General features: G+C 44.6%; 7 protein-coding genes across 7 annotated transcripts; 3 read left to right on the top strand and 4 right to left on the bottom strand.

Moving 5' to 3' along the window:
• Positions 1-73: 73 nt before the first annotated feature.
• On the bottom strand, positions 74-4,860 carry LOC6549172 (protein SERAC1). Its single transcript, XM_001974325.3, has 4 exons — positions 4,310-4,860; positions 2,142-2,688; positions 1,415-2,081; positions 74-1,350 (listed from the first exon to the last, which is right to left on the bottom strand). The coding sequence occupies exons 1-4, from the start codon at positions 4,387-4,389 to the stop codon at positions 287-289; spliced, it is 2,358 nt and encodes a 785-aa protein (XP_001974361.1). The 5' UTR covers positions 4,390-4,860; the 3' UTR covers positions 74-286.
• On the top strand, positions 4,846-7,929 carry LOC6549235 (RUS1 family protein C16orf58 homolog). The gene is made up of 5 exons (XM_026980100.1): positions 4,846-5,267; positions 5,326-5,441; positions 5,948-6,738; positions 6,808-7,141; positions 7,202-7,929. The coding sequence occupies exons 2-5, from the start codon at positions 5,375-5,377 to the stop codon at positions 7,261-7,263; spliced, it is 1,254 nt and encodes a 417-aa protein (XP_026835901.1). The 5' UTR covers positions 4,846-5,267; positions 5,326-5,374; the 3' UTR covers positions 7,264-7,929.
• Positions 7,930-8,071: 142 nt separating this feature from the next.
• Positions 8,072-10,019, top strand: LOC6549234 (H/ACA ribonucleoprotein complex non-core subunit NAF1). The gene is made up of 2 exons (XM_001974323.3): positions 8,072-8,351; positions 8,411-10,019. The coding sequence occupies exons 1-2, from the start codon at positions 8,210-8,212 to the stop codon at positions 9,958-9,960; spliced, it is 1,692 nt and encodes a 563-aa protein (XP_001974359.1). The 5' UTR covers positions 8,072-8,209; the 3' UTR covers positions 9,961-10,019.
• Positions 9,976-12,530, bottom strand: LOC6549233 (protein phosphatase 1E). Its single transcript, XM_001974322.3, has one exon. It carries the CDS (start codon positions 12,294-12,296, stop codon positions 11,010-11,012), a length of 1,287 nt encoding a protein of 428 aa, XP_001974358.1. The 5' UTR covers positions 12,297-12,530; the 3' UTR covers positions 9,976-11,009.
• A 192-nt stretch (positions 12,531-12,722) lies between these two features.
• Positions 12,723-13,767, top strand: LOC6549232 (RWD domain-containing protein 4). Its single transcript, XM_001974321.3, has 3 exons — positions 12,723-12,991; positions 13,059-13,168; positions 13,238-13,767. Exons 1-3 carry the CDS (start codon positions 12,884-12,886, stop codon positions 13,662-13,664), a joined length of 645 nt encoding a protein of 214 aa, XP_001974357.1. The 5' UTR covers positions 12,723-12,883; the 3' UTR covers positions 13,665-13,767.
• On the bottom strand, positions 13,753-14,932 carry LOC6549231 (PRA1 family protein 3). The gene has a single exon (XM_001974320.3). The coding sequence runs from the start codon at positions 14,563-14,565 to the stop codon at positions 13,948-13,950; it is 618 nt and encodes a 205-aa protein (XP_001974356.1). The 5' UTR covers positions 14,566-14,932; the 3' UTR covers positions 13,753-13,947.
• A 483-nt stretch (positions 14,933-15,415) lies between these two features.
• Positions 15,416-17,904, bottom strand: LOC6549230 (FAS-associated factor 2). The gene is made up of 3 exons (XM_001974319.3): positions 17,314-17,904; positions 16,050-17,114; positions 15,416-15,989 (listed from the first exon to the last, which is right to left on the bottom strand). Exons 1-3 carry the CDS (start codon positions 17,434-17,436, stop codon positions 15,783-15,785), a joined length of 1,395 nt encoding a protein of 464 aa, XP_001974355.1. The 5' UTR covers positions 17,437-17,904; the 3' UTR covers positions 15,416-15,782.
• Positions 17,905-17,951: the final 47 nt, after the last annotated feature.

Consider the following 17,951-nt stretch of genomic DNA (forward strand, 5'->3'; position numbering starts at 1 on the left):
TAATTGTTCGGTAATCAACATCGCAACTTGCTGCACTTTAAAGTGAATATACCTTCAATCACTCACTTTAGTGTTACATACATATGTATATTTATTTAAACGTTTTAGTCGGAGACCGAGAATAATAAATTAGGATTCGGGTGTAAAAACTATATGGAGTGCGAGAGTATTTACAAAGATCCATTGGTCATGATGGTGAGGGCTCGTATAGAAAATACTTCACAAGTCTATAAAGACTAGTCGGGCTACTATTAAGGTACTGGTGTTTAGTGGGATGTGAACCATTTTAAGTGCTAAATCTAAGGGCTACTCTGGGCAGCGATTCGAAAAGACCCTTGGCTCCCTTCAACAGAGCAGCCACGATGTTGATAAGCATAACATCTTCATTTTGAGTGCTTTGTGACTGGCCATCCTGATCCTTAGGTTCTGATCTTTCCTTAACGGCTTCGCGAATTACGTGCAATAATCTCTGATACAGAAACGATTGCCTGTAAATTGGTTTGGAAAGGCTCAAGTGATCATCCTTCAGCAGATAGAAATCGCCAAAATCTATCTTAGAGGACTCTTCAGTGACAATGCGCAGTGGGAACTTGAACGAGGTCAACATGGTGGGGGATCCTTCAGCTACACTGACGACCTTTACATGGCGCAGGAGCGTGTGCAAGCACCCCATAAAACGGCGGTGCATCTCCAGCAGCTTCGGCGAGTTCTCCTCCATCTCCTTAACCTCAATTGAAGGAGACAGGATCATCTGCATGTGCTGCTTCCACTTGGCAATGGGTGAGCCCCGATGTGGGGTTCCCAAAAATACAATGCCCTTAGTATTCTTGGCAAGCTGTTGGACCTTCGGCTCTTTGGAGTCCAGGGATTTGAGTAGTATTAGCTTGGTCAGCAGGCCGCCCATGGAATGTCCTATCCACACGATCGGACGATCGTTGCCCACATCCGACGCTGAGATCCTGTCGAGCAGTGTGCTAGCTCGCACATCAATGTGGCCCTGGCCTTTCTCACACGGGCAGTATTTTGTGAAATTAGCAGACCACTCTGTGACAGCTGATGTGTAATCTATACCGAGAATCCTGGAATCTGGATAATCATCTGGCAACCATTCCATGGGCCAGCAGTTGGTGTACTCCTCACTTGTGTCCTGGTTCCGCCATTCACTTCCGCATATACTAAATTTTCCTACGCACTCTTCATTGGCATTTATAGGAACATCGGGGTGGACGACTTCCCAATCCGAGTCCAACTCGGCTTCGTTTCTCAGTGTCTCCACGAACTCCTTGGTGGCTGCATCGCTGATGTTCAAACGCTGTTCCTCCACTTTTTTGCTAGCTTTCAAGACAGGATCTAGAGTTGGAAATAAATAGTGAATTAGTCAAAAACAAATACTAATATGAGTACTATCATTTACCTTTGATTGTTTCTGTCTTTTGGATGCCATTGCCATTTCCATTTTTCACCGCTTCGGGGTTTTGTTTGCCTCCATTGAGTCTTTTCTGCTCGCCCACCAGAAATACATCGTCTGTTTCGCTGGTGTAGAAGGCGTTTTTTCCATAGAGACCCAACTCAGTGGGCTTCCTATCTCGCTGTCGCCAGGTGATAAAAACACCGCCCAGCAATCCGTGGACGAAAACAATGTCTGCCTTGGGCTTCCTGCGGGTGCGCACTCGGGGATGCAGGGGATAGACATTTGGGGGATATGTGCACTGGTTCGGATCATCGTGATCTAGATTGGCCATAGTCTTAGCCGAGATCACCTGCAAGCGGAGATCGGGGCATTGTTGCCATTCGGCGAGGGCGCCCACCCAACCGGACGTAAAGAAATGTTCCACGGCATCGGGCACCAGGGACATATTTGCCAGCACTTTGCACAGAGTCGATAAGGTCTCGTTGTCGTCGTTAAATATTTTTCGTAGCTCCATAAGATGCACGAGACCTCCGTCCCTCATAAGCCTGGCGGACACCTCGGGATCCTTTGTGATGTGGTGCAGGAAAGAGATGATTTCTTTCAGTAAATCCGTGTCGGCTGTGGAAAGGACTATTGTCTGCTCCTGGGTTAGGTATTCGTGAATGTCCTCCTGCAGGAAAACAAGATATATTTAGTGTCACGCCTAATGTGGTGATTAAGATCGGCTTACAATGGGATCCTGTTCGGGAAAGTATTTGCTGAAGAAGTGGTCTACGCAAGCCATGGGTCGCAGCCGGGCCAGCATCACGTGGAGCTCCGAGAGGAGCATCTTGGGATTCTTAATGCACCCACGTCGGGGGACTGGCATGAACCAGCGGGTGTCCGCGTTACAACGGGCCAAGGAGACGGCCGTGCGGGCATCACAGATTTGGGCCAGATGCCGGAAATCCCAGTCCTTCAAATGATCCATGCAGATGAGCTGCTGGACCGCCTTGAGGCGTTCCGGCTGGCTGCCAGTTTGGGCGATATTCAGCAGTCGCCAGGCCACCGAGTGCTTAGCCGCCTTCCACCATTTTCCAATTGGGTTGATTATCACGCTGATCCATTTCTTCTCATCCTCCTCCTTCTGCTTCAGCTTTCGCATGGACTCGCGGTAGATGTGGTACTTGATGTAGATGTACTCGGCGCGCCGTTTGTCCGGCTCCGGGGATTTCTTGTCCACATATTGGGAGAGGAACCGGCGGACCTGAGGCGACTCGTACAGCAAGAAACCAGCACTGAAAAATTTCCAAAATTGTTAAATAGAGATTTTAAGTACATACATATGTATGTCTGTGATGGCTTACATTTGTAGCCATCTGTAATGGTTTGCATGATTGCTGCTGGATTTTTTAGTATTTCCAAAATAACATTTCAACTTTCTTAATACTTTAAAGTTGAAATGGTAAACTTTAAAGTATTAAATATTAATTTTGAAAGTATTGTTTCTTTTATCCCATTAGAATTAAATTCTCGATTTCTTATCAGTCTTAAGTTCCGTTTGATTTTTCTTTTTTTTTTTTTTGATTATTTTGACCTTAAATAACAACAAGACCTTTTGCTGCCAACTATTTGTTATTGAGCTAAACGCGAGATAAAAAACAACAACAAATGCGAAGACTAGTTTGTTTATTTTTAAAAAGTGGGCGCGTCACCTACGATTTTAAAAACAACTATCTCATTATCCCATTCCACGCGTTTAAAACACGCGCCAAGTGCAAAATTACAAAACAAACAATAAGAATAACACTATTATCACTTGTGATAAGAAGAACTACAAATTCGCGGGGGGGACTGATATTAAAAACTGCGCACTTTGATGGCGCCATGGTAGTTCTGGCATCTGGTTTTTTTCAGTGTTTCGCTTATTTTTTTGGTGGGGGCCTTGAACAGCTGTGAACGCACACGCAGAGGAAGAAGAAGAATTCGAGGTGCAAACAAAAACAAACTTCACCAGCATGCTATCTCACTTTTACAAAATCGTACGTTATGTTTTGATCGTGTTTTGGCGAGAAAAAGTCTGTATGTGATCCGCATGATAAAGACTATGAAAATACCCTTTGAAAACTGAAATACTTTTTCTAAATTTTACTGTACTATACTCTAACCTCTTTAAATATTTATTATTTTTTGTTTAACTGAAACTAACACCATTTAATACTCGTACTTTGTATTGTTAATTCTTAATTTAAGCGCAATTCTTAATTTAAGTGCCATATTATAAACTTCCATTTAATGTCACACCACCAAACGCCATTTGTTTGTAACCAGTTTTGCACTAATGCCTGATTATTCACCGCGCCATTTGTTGTAAACAAATGACGTCACCGGTGCGACAACACCCATTTAGTATAGGGAATGCGGAAAACAAGACCTGTTGTTGTTGTTGTTTATCTCGATATATGCATATAGTATGTATAGATCGTACGATTTGATCGGTGCCATGTGGCGCCACGTAAAATGGGGCAGAAATAAAATGAAAACGTCTGCAGACGAGCCCCCTAAATCGTAGTAAGCGCTGTAAAAGTTGTGAGTCATCGGGATATTTGTTTCTGAATTCCCTATTTTCACTGCACAAAAACTACTTATTGTCTATTCCTTAGTATTTTTTAGTAGGAATTTTCAATTTGATATTCATTAGATATAAATTAGTTAAAAACGATAACAATAGAGTGCGTTTTTTTTTAATTTATTCAAAAATTTGTTTTGCTTATTACGCAAAAGAAGAACATATTTCATAAATTTAAAATTAATTAGAATGCTCCTAATAGGGAGCCATTTTTATTTTCTGTGTATTGCGCTGGTTGAGAAGTGGGTTTGTTGTGGTTTTCTTGGGCTAAAATGGCGTGATTTACTTACGCAGTAATGAGGCCAACGCCTCCAAGGCCCACTAACTTCGGATGACGGCGCAGCTTGGTCTTGAGATCCTCCAATGACATTGCCCGGTTTCTGATGGTTTTGGTTTAAGTGTTTCTTTCTCAGTGTAGCACTAGGCACACACAGCAACGGGATTTACTCTTCAGTCGGCTGCCAAAAGTTCGCTCACTTTTTCACACTTTAAATTTAGACGATTGTATCACACACACTGACCCCTGCAAATGGTAGCACTAGGGACTGTTGTTTAGCTCTGTGGTTGTCACTGGGACTGTTTATGGTTTGTTTTGTGGCTTGCTTTTGGTTGTCTGCTGAGCTGTTATTGCTGGCGAATTTATCAGGACTTTCGTTTTTATAAACTAGCCGTTGGTGTGACCGTTTTCAATTGGCAGCTGTTGCCGTCGCAGCGAGACAATTACAGCTGATGGCAAGCAGATGTGGAGTGTGGGAATCGCATGGGCAGGTGTTGTTTACGTTGCTAGAGGGGGTCGACTTATAAAGATTTATTTTCACTAGAATATATACATTTCTTAAACAAACAACTGCCCGTTTCACACAACGCTGACAAATGGTAATTTTAAAACAAAAGTAAAATATTTAGTATGGCCGCATGCCGAAATGGGGAAAATAACGCGCCACCGCCAGTATTCGCTGCGAAACGCGCCCGCTGCACAGCTGACTGATAACACAAATGGGAGGGGAGAATTTCTTTTTGGGGTGTATTTACTTTCAGCCACAATTAGTTGCTAGCATTTAATAAAAGCGGCTCCATTGGCTTGCTTGTAAAATGTCCTAGAGTTCGCTTTCCAACGCCGCGTTCATTGATTCGCTCGAGTTCAGCTTCAGTTGCGGTAGCCGCTAGTTCGATGGCTTTTCGCGGATTCCCCGCCTGAGACAGACAGCCACATAAATAAGAAGCGCTGCTTGCGGCTAGTGGAGCCAGGTGGGTGGTGTTTTGCTGCTGCTGGAGCCCCTAAAAAGCCATAAAACCTAATTTCCAGACGGCGCACAACTACCACAGCGCCAGACACGCCACGACGCACAGCAAAGATGAAAATCCATTTTCGGGAACAGTACGGCAGGAAGGGGGAGGAAATCCTCTATGTGACGCCAGCAGGTGAGCAAATCGATCAAACCAACAAGCCGAGCCTGGCAGGCGAAAATGCTATGGGCATACAGCACTAAGGAACTAGGCACTAAGAAAGTTAGAACACCATTGGAACTGTTCAAGCTTAAGTTCTATAATTAATAATATGGCTTATTATTGTTGTATTACTTTCAATACTCTGTATTTATAGCGTGTTGCCTTTTAAATCAAGCTTTTGCTGTAAACATTATTCACATTATGTTTCTCGTTTAAGTTTATCCATTAAATGTTTTACTCCAACATACATATTTGTACGAAATCTATTGTTATTTTAACAAATATTTACAAATATTTGAAAGGTTAAAGAAATTAATAATAGTTCTCATCTAAGTTCAATGATGTTCAAATTTCATATATATTTTTAAAATGTAGGTGCATAATACGATATTCCTTTTATTTATCGTCGGATAAAACATAATGATATATCAGGTTGTTTGGAGGTACATATTATCATCTATTTATAATCCCAACTCCAGATCAGAGCAACATTGTGCGAGTGCCGCTGCGTGGCGATAAGCTGGTCATCCAGGAGAAGTTCCTGCTGTTCCGCGTGCTTCAGAAGGTCTTCCTGCCCAAGGGCTACCCGGATAGTGTAAGCGAGGACTATGCGGCATACCAGATCTGGGACACGGCCCAGGCCTTCTGCAGCACCATCTGCGGCACCTTGTGCACACACGCCATTTTGAAGGGCATCGGCGTGGGCAGTGAGAACATCAATGCCTTCTCCGCCACGGCGACTTGGATTTTGAAGGAGGGTAGTGGACATGTGGGTCGCATAGTGTTCGCCTGGTGGCAGGGCTCCCAGTTGGATGTGGACTCAAAGAAATGGCGCCTGCGTGCTGATTTTCTGAACGATCTGGCCATGGGCATCGAGATCTACGTGCTTCCCAAGTATCCGCATTTCAGCACCCAAATCCTGTGCTGTTCTACCCTACTGAAGGCAATTGTGGGCGTGGCCGGAGGTGCCACAAGATCGGCCCTAACCCAGCATCATGCCTTGAGGGGCAATCTGGCGGATGTGGCCTCCAAGGACAGTTCGCAGGAGACGTGCGTGAATCTGGTGGCCTCCTTTGTGGGCCTGTATCTCCTTTCGCTGATCAAGAGTCAGGCGGTCCTGTATACCATTTTCTACGTGGTTGTCAGCCTGCATCTATATGCCAATCTGAAAGCGGTACGGGCGGTATGCTTGCGAAGCTTTAACGAGTCACGTTATTTGATTGCCCTGGAGGAGTTTTTCAGGTCATCAAGGATGCTCAGTCCGCAGCAGGTTGATATATTATTGAACTGTCGATCAATTACGTTTTTTCAATCTTATCTTTTGGTGTATTACTTTTAGGTAAACGCAATGGAGCGAGTGACTGTTGGCCAAACGGTTTCTGTGTCTCTGAACATAAAGCTGGGACTGAGCGTTAAAAATCTGATTGACGAGTACAAGAGTAGTAGCGTTATTGAAGACATAGTGTCCTCCTTCGATCCCCACGAGCACTTCATCATCGCAGAGACCAAAAAGTGTCTGGGTGTATATCTGCACTTCGAAACGCGTCCGCAGGATGTGCTGAAGGCGTACTTTTTTGCCGTGTCCTATTTGCAGGACAGGAATCAAATTAAGGAGAAGTACTGGGACATTCAGACAAAGTGGCAGGAGTTTTTGGCGCTGGCGCAGCAATCGGGTATGGTTAAATAGATTCCATTTGTACTCAAGGCCTAATACATGTTTCTAATTATCATAGGTTGGCTAATCCATCAGCACTTGCTGCTGGTGGACGAATACCGCTTGGACTGGAAGGTGTAGGAGGATGGTGACTTTGATTACTTGATTTTAACCGTAGTTGCTTGCTTTGACCTGAAAAATTGATTTCATTGGACTTCATTATCATTCCCACATATCTCACATGGCTACCATAGAGCGAATACATTGATATTAACTAAGTGCTATTGATATAAACATAGATTTAGCTTTGTGAAACTCGTTCGCACTTGAACATCTTCCAACTAACTCTGCCTTAGCACAAAGTAATGTTTGTAACCGATATTTGATAAGATAATTTAGCCCTGCTTTTCCCCATGAATTTATCGGGAGACATTATTTCAATTACTAGCTGCTACTAGGACTTAAAGAGACACTGAAGAAAACAAGAATCTATTTTGTAAGCACTTATTGTAATTACGCATTTCGATATTTCGAGAGCATACAATACATTTTTAGATTATAGTCATGAAAAATCTCACAACGAACTACGGAAAACCAGTTTCAATTGCATTTTGAGCAAAAAGTGTACAAAGTTTTAAGCTTTTTTAATGCTAAATGTGCAATAGTAAGTTAATCATTAGCCTCGAGTATCTACAGAATAAGTTTGCGTCCATTTTTGCTTAACTCTAATGCTTTTCAATGAATGCAATATATGAATTATGTGCATACCGTCACACCACGCAAATGATTTTAATGAAACAAATAAAAGTAAACAATTTTAAGAAAAACAAAAATTATATATCACATTTTTTAACAATAAACATTTAAAAAATCATGTGCGCATTTTTAATAGTTTGAATTTTGTAAGAGCGGCATATACCTATGCCATTCACAACGAATCGATGCCTTTCTGTATGGCTGTGAATGCTACTTTGCGAAGAAGAAGACAACACGTGCGCGCATTCAACGTGTGTTATTCTAGTTGAGTTTGGTTTTCCTTCGAATTCAGCTATTGAGGAATCTTTTAGCAATTTAAAGTTAAATAATAATGGACAGTGAGCAGCCAACGGCTGTAAAGGCTTCAGCTTCAGTTATAGAGCCGTCAACCTCCGACACACCTGTTGAACTGGGGAAACATAGCACCTTGGAAGGAGACTTATCATTAGATAAGGTGCAAACAATGCCTACAGGTAAGCTTAAGAGCTTTCTAAGCGATAAATTCAATAAAAGACTTGGAATTTCAATGCAGAAACTACTAATGCGGAAGCAGAACCAGTAAAAATGGAACAGCAAGTGGAGAATGAATTGGTCAAAGAGTCAACAAAAGCAATCGCAACCATATCAGGCCAGGAACAGGTTGCGAATTTAGTCCCAAAGGAGGGTGCGGGAATGGAGTGCGAAATATCATCAGATCTAGTGCCCCAGGGAAATGCCTGCAAGAAGCCAGAGCAACCACAAGAAATGGATTGTGAATCGTCTGACCAGTCGGTTGCCTCTGGCGCACCTAGAGTTCAGCCCGCTCCAGAGGTTAATTCAAGCCCCCAAGCATGTGGCCTCAGTCTGTTGGCTGCCTACAGCTCTGATGACTCAGATATAGAGGAAGTCACTGCAGTGCAGAATGGCGACAACGAAGTGATTGAAGTTCCAGTTTCGGACCCCGCCTCCTCCACCACCGCATATCGTCCAGTAGTAACTGTTAGCTCGGACGACGAGAAATCAAAAAGCAGCAGCAGCAGTGACTCAGACTCCGATTCTGAAGGAGAATACCTCACGGTACTTCGCAAGAAGATTGACAAAAGAATCAACACCGTAGATTGCGACGAAGATGACGAGGACTTCGAGGAAGATGGGGCCACAGGAGATCGGTCTCGCCGTCGGCAGCCCCCGAAAGTACGTGGAGAAATGCTCCTAGATGACCTTCCACCCATCCATCAGCTAGAGATTACTGTACCCGAAGATGAATGCGTTGAACTGGGCAAAGTTCAGTCCATCGTGGATCAGCTTGTTTTGGTTTCCGTGCTACCGAATTCCATGCTATTCGATCTGGACACCGTTTTGTTCTTGGAGAAGGGTCGCAAGGTCCTTGGTGAAGTGTTCGATGTGTTGGGCCAAGTGTCGGATCCACTGTACTGCGTTCGATTCAACAGTAACCAACAGATCCTTGATAGGGGCATCAAAATTGGCGACGTGGTGTATTGCGCTCCAAAGACCGAACACACCCAATTTGTGATCCTCTCTAAGCTGATGCAAGTTAAAGGATCGGATGCTTCGTGGGAGCACGATGTAGAACCACCATCCCGCTATGTAGATCACTCGGACGATGAAGAGGAAAGAGAAGCCAGGGCAGAGCAACGAAAGCGCCGCCAAAGGGATCGCACCAACTCCACAGATTCCGTGGACACCGTAACCTCGGTGGCAACAACAGCCACTGAGGCTTCTTCGGTAGCTCCTCCTCGCCAGCGTGGACGTCGTGGCCAACGAGAGAGTTTCCGGCAGAGCCAGCGACCCTCCATTAACCAAAGCAACCAGAATCAGCCCCGAGACGAACAGTATAACTACCATCCAAGCTATAATCCGGGAAGCTGGCACTCCAACTACTACCAGAACTATCACCAGGCAGCGGCTAACTTTAACATGTCGCAGCAGCAGCCTGGAATGCCCTTCCCAGTGCCCAACTATGGCTATGGCATGCCCTATGCCATGCCGCCAATGTACCCCCACATGTACCCGCCACCACCACCCTTTGCTCCACCTCCTCCGAACAACCATTCGCGACAGGGTCAACCGCCACCCAGCTAGAGATACGTAAGACAATTCAGTGAATTACTTTTATTATTCCAATAAAAAATCTTAATCAATTGGCGTGTGTATCGTTAAAAATGTGTTCTGGGTTGTTCGATAAAATGCATGAAAGGTTCATTAGATTTGTATAAAAAGGTACTTAATCTGTGTGGGATCATTAAATACGGTTACGGGTGTAAATATATACGCGTATAACTAGGTCTACACTACATGTGTACCTGGCTTGGCTTATTATCATACAGCAGGAAGCACTAAGCGGCCGAAAACAACTTCAATGTGTATAAATATGCTTGCTGGCTAATCTAAAAAATATATAAACATGTTGATCTGCGTACTTGTGCACTTTTTGTATATATTATTAGGCTAACAACAGTTGCCTTAACCGAGACATGAATGTAACTATTTAAAATTTCTTTCAACTGCTGAGCAACCACAAAAATATTTTGATTGAGCTTATTCGAGCAACCAAACAAGTGGACCGGGATGGGGTCATCCATTTCCAGGACCACGTAGGCACGTGAGAATGTGACAATAAAGGTAGGAGCACTCTGAGCCGCTCCAAGCTATTTACATTGCAACAATAAAGTAAACGAAACAACAATGGGGCCGGTTTGGGTTAATTTTCGTTGATGATTAATTTGTAAATGTAGGTTCGGAAAGTAATCTTTGGGTATATACATGTTTTTTAAATTAGGCAAGGACTTGGGTTCTGTCATTTGTAATACCATATTTTCGTTGTATCACGTTAAACGTTTGCGCACGTTCAATAATATTTTAGCAAATGGAATATTTCCCTTTTATTCCCACAATATGTATGCCAATATCAAGTGTATATTGCGTTCTTCAATTAATTAAAAATATTTGGCACTTTTCTCTTTCGAATACGTAAAATCTGATATGATTGTTTTGTGTTATCCCACACACAAGGAGTTGATTCAAGATTACTTTTCGCTTCTACGACTCTTAAGTTGCTTCGAATTTGTACAAATTAAACCCATCCCAAGGCGGGTAACAATATAAAAAATTCGCTGCTTGGACCTAAACTTTTAAAGATGTTCTATCTGGTATCGAGGTTTGAGCAAAACCACCACCGCTGTTATGTTGTCCTGCGAATCCCCCTCCTTGGCAGCCTCTATAAGCAGTTTGGAAATGTCGTCCAACTTCATTGTGGGGTCCGCTAGGGACTCGTAAACGGTTTCGATTATATGCGACTCGGGTACATGATCCCACAGGCCGTCGGTGCCGAGTACGAGAAAGTCGTGAGCCTCATTTAACTGCACATCCACGAAGTCCGGCTCCGCGATCACTGCCTCCAAGCTGTAGTCGCCAATGGAGCGGGCCACGTTCAGAATGCCATTTACACGCCACTGCCCCTGGGCGTGAAGCACTGTTCCGCCGGCTGTTTCTATCCTCTTGCGCTCATCCGGATTTTCTGGCTTGTGGGGTTTCACCAGCTGGAGTTGAGTTCGCTTACCCACTAGAAGGGCCTTGGAATCGCCAACCCAAGCTATATAAAGCTGGTCCTTTGTGATCAAGGCACACACGCTAGTTGTGCCGCTGGTGATCTTCTTCTGGGTGAAACGCTCGTCCGCCACCAAAAATGCCGACTCGAAGGCATTGCGATAAAAATCTGGCGAGAATGCAGCAGGATCTGGATTTGCTTTAAGCTGATCGGCCAGCAGTTGGGGAAGCTGGCTGGTGGCATAGGTGGCGGATAAAGATCCAGAGTGACCATCAAAGACGCCAAAAAACCGAGTGTTCTTGTCCGGCAACTCGTACATCTCACCAAATCGATCCAGGCAAACACAGCGATCCTCCATTTTTCGGGGCTTGTTCTTTACAGCGGCAGATGTATGCAGGGGTTCTTTCTTCTGTTGGCACTCACAGTTCTCAGGCTCTTCGTCATCCCCAAAGTCCTTAAGGCGATCCACCTCCGAGTTATCGGTGAGTTTTAGGATGTACTTTTCAAACTCACTGGCCACGAACTTTTGCAGCTTGAGAAGATCGTACTGCGGGGGACCCTCCACGGTGACTTCGCACTCCTTGGCAAAGCACAGATCCTGTTCCAGCTGATGTGTGCATCGGTGAAGTAGCTTCATCCGGAAATGCGCCGGACATCCCCGAGACTCCAGTTGTTTCCAAATGGCGGCGACCAATTCGGCATGACGCTCCTCGCCGGACACTTTGTATGTTTCATTGGCGGTACGGGTTACACAACTCCGGCTGACTACCTCCTCGCTTACGGCTGCTGCTTTCTCCGCCGTAGTGGCCAGAAATCGCTTGAATTCCACCAGGTGCGCACATTCCGATGCGGAAATCGCATCTGACGACATACTTCTCAAGGGTCGCGTGTACCCCAATTCTTGTTGCCGCTGCTAGTGACGTCGCACGATCATGAGTTAATCAATGTTAATTGTTGCTCAACGATGATTCACGCGCGCACTGGCCATTTTATGAGTTTTTATGTTGTTATTGTTTGCGTTCTTTTATGTTGTTCTTCTGCGAACTGAACTGTACTGGCTCGATAGCTTTACTGTGCCTATCGAATTAGGTTTGTGGTATTCCTGCCTCCGAAGTTAGGTTCCCCAGTTTTACATCAGTCACGCTGTTTGCTAGTTTTACTACTCCTATATATACATTTGGAAGTAAAAAAATATCTCCAGGAGCAATTAAAAATAATAAAACACAAACATAAATATAAATTTAATTAAATAAGAAAAATACATATATTTAAGTCCGCCTGCGAAAGTGAAAACAAGCTATAACTGATCTGAAATTGTACGGTCACACAGCAACCGGTGGCCAGCTGATTGTTACTGTTGCTTTTGTTTTTGTTACAACATCATTTATGATTTTTGTGTTGTTTTAAGCAAAAAATGATCAAATTTTAAACTCAAACTGCAAAACAACACAGTTTACTATGAGCACGCCACTGGAACAGCAAACGGAAGAACGGGAGGCATTGCAGTCTATATACGAGGGCGACACGAACTTCAAGGAAATAGATAGCGTCACATTTCAATACAAAGTAAGCCACATGGATAAAAAAGTACCAACAAATATGTTAATTTTGAAAATAATAAATGAACTTTTAGTATGGCGAAGAGGATAACTACAAGTCATTTTTGGTCGAGCTCAAGTGGGGCGAAAATTACCCCGATGAGGCGCCAACGATCAATATGAACACGTTTTACAATAGGAATCTGTAAGTGGATCGCAATTCTGTGGAAGAATCGAGTGGTTAGCTGTAAAGACTTCGCTTTCCTTTTAATAGACTGCCCATTGTCAAGGAAGAGATCCAAACGGCTCTGAGTACGGAAGCCACCCAGTGGTTGGGCTGTGGCATGACCTATACCCTGTTTGAATGCCTTAAGGATAATCTGGAACAGCTGACCGCCCAACAGCCCGATTCCGCACCCGCGGTAGCATTAGTAGATGATGGCGTGGGTGCTCTAAAGATCTCCGACCCCAATGCTGATGCAGAGTCCAAGAAAAAGGAGCCCAAGAAGGAGCACTTGACTAAGGCGCAAAAGCGCCGGCAGTGGGAAAGAACGGATCACAAGGGAGACCGGGAACGTGGTTGGGACTGGGTGGACCTCGTCAAGCATTTATCACAGACGGGTGGAAAAAACGACGATGCTCACACTGCCGCTGAAATCGCTGGAAACAACGCTCCAGCTCTACATCCTCTGAACAACTAAAATTCCTACAAACTAAATAGGAGTAAAACCATCGAGAAAACTTTTAATTGGTATTTAAATTAAAGTACCTTACAAGAGCAGCACAGCGAATTTCCTGGGAAAACTTTATTGACTTTTATAATAATTGCGTTACATGATGGCTGCATAAAATCATAGTTTAATACAAAAATCAAAATCGATTATAGTACCGGGATTTGCTTTGCAAGGATTAACATTGACAAGGATAACTAGCGATAAAAACGATCATTCCAATTGAGTCAAACGGGTCCGCAGGTAACACCATCTAATTAAAGACTCCTTCGGCCCGGACATTTAGGGCATCCAACAAGGAGCCCATGGGTGTGGAGGGAGCAAAGCTCTCGATGCTGTTGGTCAGCTTGTTCTTGATGTTCCGCAGTCGCAAGGAGGCGTGGATGAAGGTCAGCGAAATGGGCAGTAACACGGTGAAAATTGTCAAGAGCACCGCGCTCAGCAGATGCAGGAGGAGATACCCCCCGAGCAGAGCTCCAGCCAGTATGTACCACTTCTGTTGGGCATTCTGCTCCGCTGCATTTCCCCCAGTCAGACGACTGGCGATGAATTTATTCTTCGACTTTCCACTGAAGAACTGCCAGATTACGGCTATGATTATAGCCTGCACCAGCAGACCAGTGACAATCTTTGAAGGATTGAAGAAAATCATCAAAACGTAGATGGTAAGGAAGAGCAGAAAGTAGTTGGTTTGGTAGTACAGCAGGTTCTTCACCACCCGATTGCCCCACTTCTCGAAATCCTTGAGATTGGGCAGTTGGAATCGGGCCGATCCCAGGATGAAGTCATCGAGGGTTCGGAGAGGCGGCAACTGAAGATTGCCGGACAAGGCGGCGGCTGCATCGCCCACGGAAGTGGAGGGCGTTGTCATGGTCTTTGGGTTCTTGCGGGTTGTCCTGATGTCCTGGTTGCTCTTGTCCTGCTGAAACAGCTTCTGGTAACTTGGTTGACGTAGGCTCCGTGCGACGTTGCGAACCTCCTCCACGTTGAGCAAATTAGAAGTCAACTGCCGAATTTTCGGCCGCAAGCCAGTGTTTGCTGATTTTCCCCTTTTCCCGGGCAGCAGACGTGTCTTCTCGTCGTCGGTGAACCAGTCGTTATTGTCCTCTTGATCACTATTCTCCTCCAATCCTCGGAATTCCAGCGTATATGTAGATTTTCACACGACTCCGTCGTGACATTCGTGCTGACTAACAAGCAATGACTATGGTATTCTAGAGGTGGGCTCGTGATTGCTGTCGTGAGTGCACAAGATAGAATTGTCTAAACTGGGCGCTTCTTTTAGCTTTACATTTTGTGAGTGTAGCTAAAATCGAATTGTCACAGAAATTGATATTTGAAGAACAGTATATTACTTATATAACTTTGAATTTAGGTCTTAATTGCGTGAGTAGTGATCAATGGATTCCATCAAATCGCCCACCACCGAAGGTATCGATAGGTGCAAATGGCGTTGCCATACCAAAATTTTAAGTTTGAAATTAAATTTGTCTTTTGATATTTAAAATCGCATTTCATAAATGTCCTCAATGTTATATTTCCCCCTCAACAATTTAAGTTTCTAGTAGTAGAAAAGCACTTGTTTAGTGATTTAAAGTAATATCTGTATAACTATATTTTTATGATTAACTTTCCCGTACTTGTGTATTTGAACGCTCTCACTTAAAATGATTAATTATATCATCAATTTGACCACATTCAAATTGAATTCAAACTCTCTGTCAAATAACAAGGCTGCGGCTCTATTTATCGTTAAATAGACGGAATTGTAAGTACAGCTAACATAACAAAAATTCTTAAATAAAAAAAAAACTAAATTGTGGTTGACGGAAATTATTCTGGAAACGACTTTTACTGATGTGTGAATGTTTGAGAAACGGGTTGGTGGTGGTGGGTAGATTAGAGAATCAACCTAAACATTGTTAAACAATTATTTATATTAATATTCATGATTAAATTAGGAATAGTTTCTCTGTTTATCCTCCGACTTGGACGTTGACTACGACTACTTAAAACTTGGTTCAAGTTTTGGTAATGCGTTGCAGCTGGGTAACACGATGATGCTTTCATTTGGTAGGTGGTGCTTGGTTACGCTTCCAGATCATTAACGAACAGCACCTCGCGGTTTTTGAGTCCCACGTCCTGAAGGCTTTTGCTCAGCGTCTCGTTGGCTTTGTCTGCTTCCCCAGCGGCGTCAACATTCGCTTTCGAGAAGAGCACGCGCTTCGGGAAATTCGTTGTGATCTCAAACTCATCCGGCGAATCGGGATGGCAGAAGAGATAGTGATAAACGTCCTACAATAGAATAAAATCATTAATCCCAACAAAACAAGCCATCATTAGTCTCTAACTTACCAGCACCGTATCCGTCCGGTTAAATCTTCGTTCTAGGCGTGTTCCACTGGGCAGCTTGAATACAACTGCAATGGCGCCAACAGCATCAGTTGCCGGCTCGGATGGCACCAGAGTGGCCAGCTCGATCTTCTGCCGGGCAATCTCCTCCTTGCGAAGCTCGACGTCGCGTCGAGCCTGTTCCACAGCCTCCTCAGCCTGCCTGACGGCATCCCGCTCCCTTTGCCGCTGACGCTCCTTCTCCTCGTCCGCAAGCAAACTCTGCTCGTAGGCCTCGTCCTGCTGTCTTCTTAAAGTCTGTGTAAAATTACGCTCCAAGCGATCCGCACGCGCTTGACTCAGCCACACTTCGTTGGCGTTCGTCACCGACTGGAGGCGACGGAGCAGCTCTTCGGGCATGCAATCCCCCTCGAAACGTCCAACGATCATCATGCGATTTGCTCGAAGGCTGATCATCACCATCGTTGGGTAGCTGCGCACTGTGATCGACTGCATCACTCGGTAGCCCTCCGGCGTGACTACGTCGCATCCCCATAGCAGGGTGTGTGTGTTAATATAGTCAATGACTGATCTCGACGACAGTGTATTGCGGCAGAAAGATTCCACATCTGGATTCTTGGCGGGATCCTTGTGCAGGTAAACGATTAGAAAGCGCAGCTCCTGCTTAGCATCGTTTAGGGCCTGTGCATATGTGCCCTGATAGAAGACCGGGTGCTCAGGATACCTTTCGTAGTATTCCCTAATAAACTTCATCACATCGCCTAGTGGATCTGTCACCAAGCGGGCTTCGTTTCCGCCGCCCAGGTTCACAAACGCACTAACAATGCTCGTCAGCGTGGAGTAGAAGTATTGAAACACGAAGTTAATCACGTATCCAATGATCCCCGTGAAGCTGCGGGGAATGGGGCCACTGGGCACCCGGCTCACCGTTCTTCCGCCAGGCATGTTGGCGGAAAACACTTGCTGTAGGAAGCGGTCGTTAACGACAGCGGGCGCTCGGACATCTGTGGAGGCTGCAAACATGGTGGGACGCCCCTCGCGGATATTCAGCTGCTCCTGGAAGGCAACCTGCAAATTTAGATGTTAAAAGGTTAACGGGAACTAAATATGATATTTTATAAACGCACAAATAGAAATATTTCCTAAGAGTAAAGATAACATTTACAAATCTTGTTACTAGTAGAACTTTTTCAGCCACCACTGTATGTATCGTACGTGTCCCTGTTATTCTGACATTCACTGTGCGGGCATATAAACATATGCTTACCTCGAGATCCCATTGGTGTCTAATCAGGACGTCGCGGCAGACGTTCATGTCCTCGATGCCGGTGAGATCCTGGAACTGGAGCACCTTCTCCGTCTGTTCGTTGGTTAGTCCGTCCGCTTCCATCTTTCCAGCAGTTGAAGGCCTCCGTTCCCAGTTCTTGTTGTTTTTGTTATTGGCTTCTACGCAGTGCGTGTGTGTATGTGTGCTAGTGTGGGTGCCAATGGGCCGTGACTGTCTCAGTGATGTTGTTTTTGTTGTATGCTGGCCTTTGTCCAGTGGCTCAGCCGCTGCGGCGGGGGACGAGGGATGAGTAGCGTGGTCACTAAATGCTTCTACTGGTCGCCAGGAATCATTTCAACGCACGCCAAATTGCCGCACTACAAGGTTTTTAACATTTCTCGGCAATTTATTTCTTTTTCGCAGGTGATTGCTTGCTCTTCTTCTTGCCTATCTGCCAATGATCCGATGAATTTGGTTGTGAATGACTAGTGTGACCGCACTGGCCGACGCGTTCTCACTGCGGATTCAAGCAGCCTCTGCAGCAGTTCAATGCGCACCAACAATTTGTGTTCGCTTTTTGAAAATTATATTGCTTAATTATTTGATGCAGTTAAATACAGAAACAAATTAAAGGTTAT

Source organism: Drosophila erecta, unplaced genomic scaffold, assembly GCF_003286155.1.
Source record: "Drosophila erecta strain 14021-0224.00,06,07 unplaced genomic scaffold, DereRS2 tig00000092-arrow-pilon, whole genome shotgun sequence".
Lineage (NCBI taxonomy): Eukaryota > Metazoa > Arthropoda > Insecta > Diptera > Drosophilidae > Drosophila > Drosophila erecta.

Excerpts from the sequence above, each read along its gene's own strand:
- LOC6549172 (XM_001974325.3), bottom strand. The coding sequence starts at position 4,389 with ATGTCATTGGAGGATCTCAAGACCAAGCTGCGCCGTCATCCGAAGTTA. Across the intron at positions 2,689-4,309 it reads GGCGTTGGCCTCATTACTGC|TGCTGGTTTCTTGCTGTACG; the intron begins GTAAGTAAATCA and ends GAAATTTTTCAG. Across the intron at positions 2,082-2,141 it reads TTCCCGAACAGGATCCCATT|GAGGACATTCACGAATACCT; the intron begins GTAAGCCGATCT and ends GTTTTCCTGCAG.
- LOC6549235 (XM_026980100.1), top strand. The coding sequence starts at position 5,375 with ATGAAAATCCATTTTCGGGAACAGTACGGCAGGAAGGGGGAGGAAATC. Across the intron at positions 5,442-5,947 it reads CCTCTATGTGACGCCAGCAG|ATCAGAGCAACATTGTGCGA; the intron begins GTGAGCAAATCG and ends TCCCAACTCCAG. Across the intron at positions 7,142-7,201 it reads GGCGCTGGCGCAGCAATCGG|GTTGGCTAATCCATCAGCAC; the intron begins GTATGGTTAAAT and ends TAATTATCATAG.
- LOC6549234 (XM_001974323.3), top strand. The coding sequence starts at position 8,210 with ATGGACAGTGAGCAGCCAACGGCTGTAAAGGCTTCAGCTTCAGTTATA. Across the intron at positions 8,352-8,410 it reads GGTGCAAACAATGCCTACAG|AAACTACTAATGCGGAAGCA; the intron begins GTAAGCTTAAGA and ends ATTTCAATGCAG.
- LOC6549233 (XM_001974322.3), bottom strand. The coding sequence starts at position 12,296 with ATGTCGTCAGATGCGATTTCCGCATCGGAATGTGCGCACCTGGTGGAA.
- LOC6549232 (XM_001974321.3), top strand. The coding sequence starts at position 12,884 with ATGAGCACGCCACTGGAACAGCAAACGGAAGAACGGGAGGCATTGCAG. Across the intron at positions 12,992-13,058 it reads GCGTCACATTTCAATACAAA|TATGGCGAAGAGGATAACTA; the intron begins GTAAGCCACATG and ends ATGAACTTTTAG. Across the intron at positions 13,169-13,237 it reads ACGTTTTACAATAGGAATCT|ACTGCCCATTGTCAAGGAAG; the intron begins GTAAGTGGATCG and ends TCCTTTTAATAG.
- LOC6549231 (XM_001974320.3), bottom strand. The coding sequence starts at position 14,565 with ATGACAACGCCCTCCACTTCCGTGGGCGATGCAGCCGCCGCCTTGTCC.
- LOC6549230 (XM_001974319.3), bottom strand. The coding sequence starts at position 17,436 with ATGGAAGCGGACGGACTAACCAACGAACAGACGGAGAAGGTGCTCCAG. Across the intron at positions 17,115-17,313 it reads GACACCAATGGGATCTCGAG|GTTGCCTTCCAGGAGCAGCT; the intron begins GTAAGCATATGT and ends CTAAATTTGCAG. Across the intron at positions 15,990-16,049 it reads ACCGGACGGATACGGTGCTG|GACGTTTATCACTATCTCTT; the intron begins GTAAGTTAGAGA and ends ATTCTATTGTAG.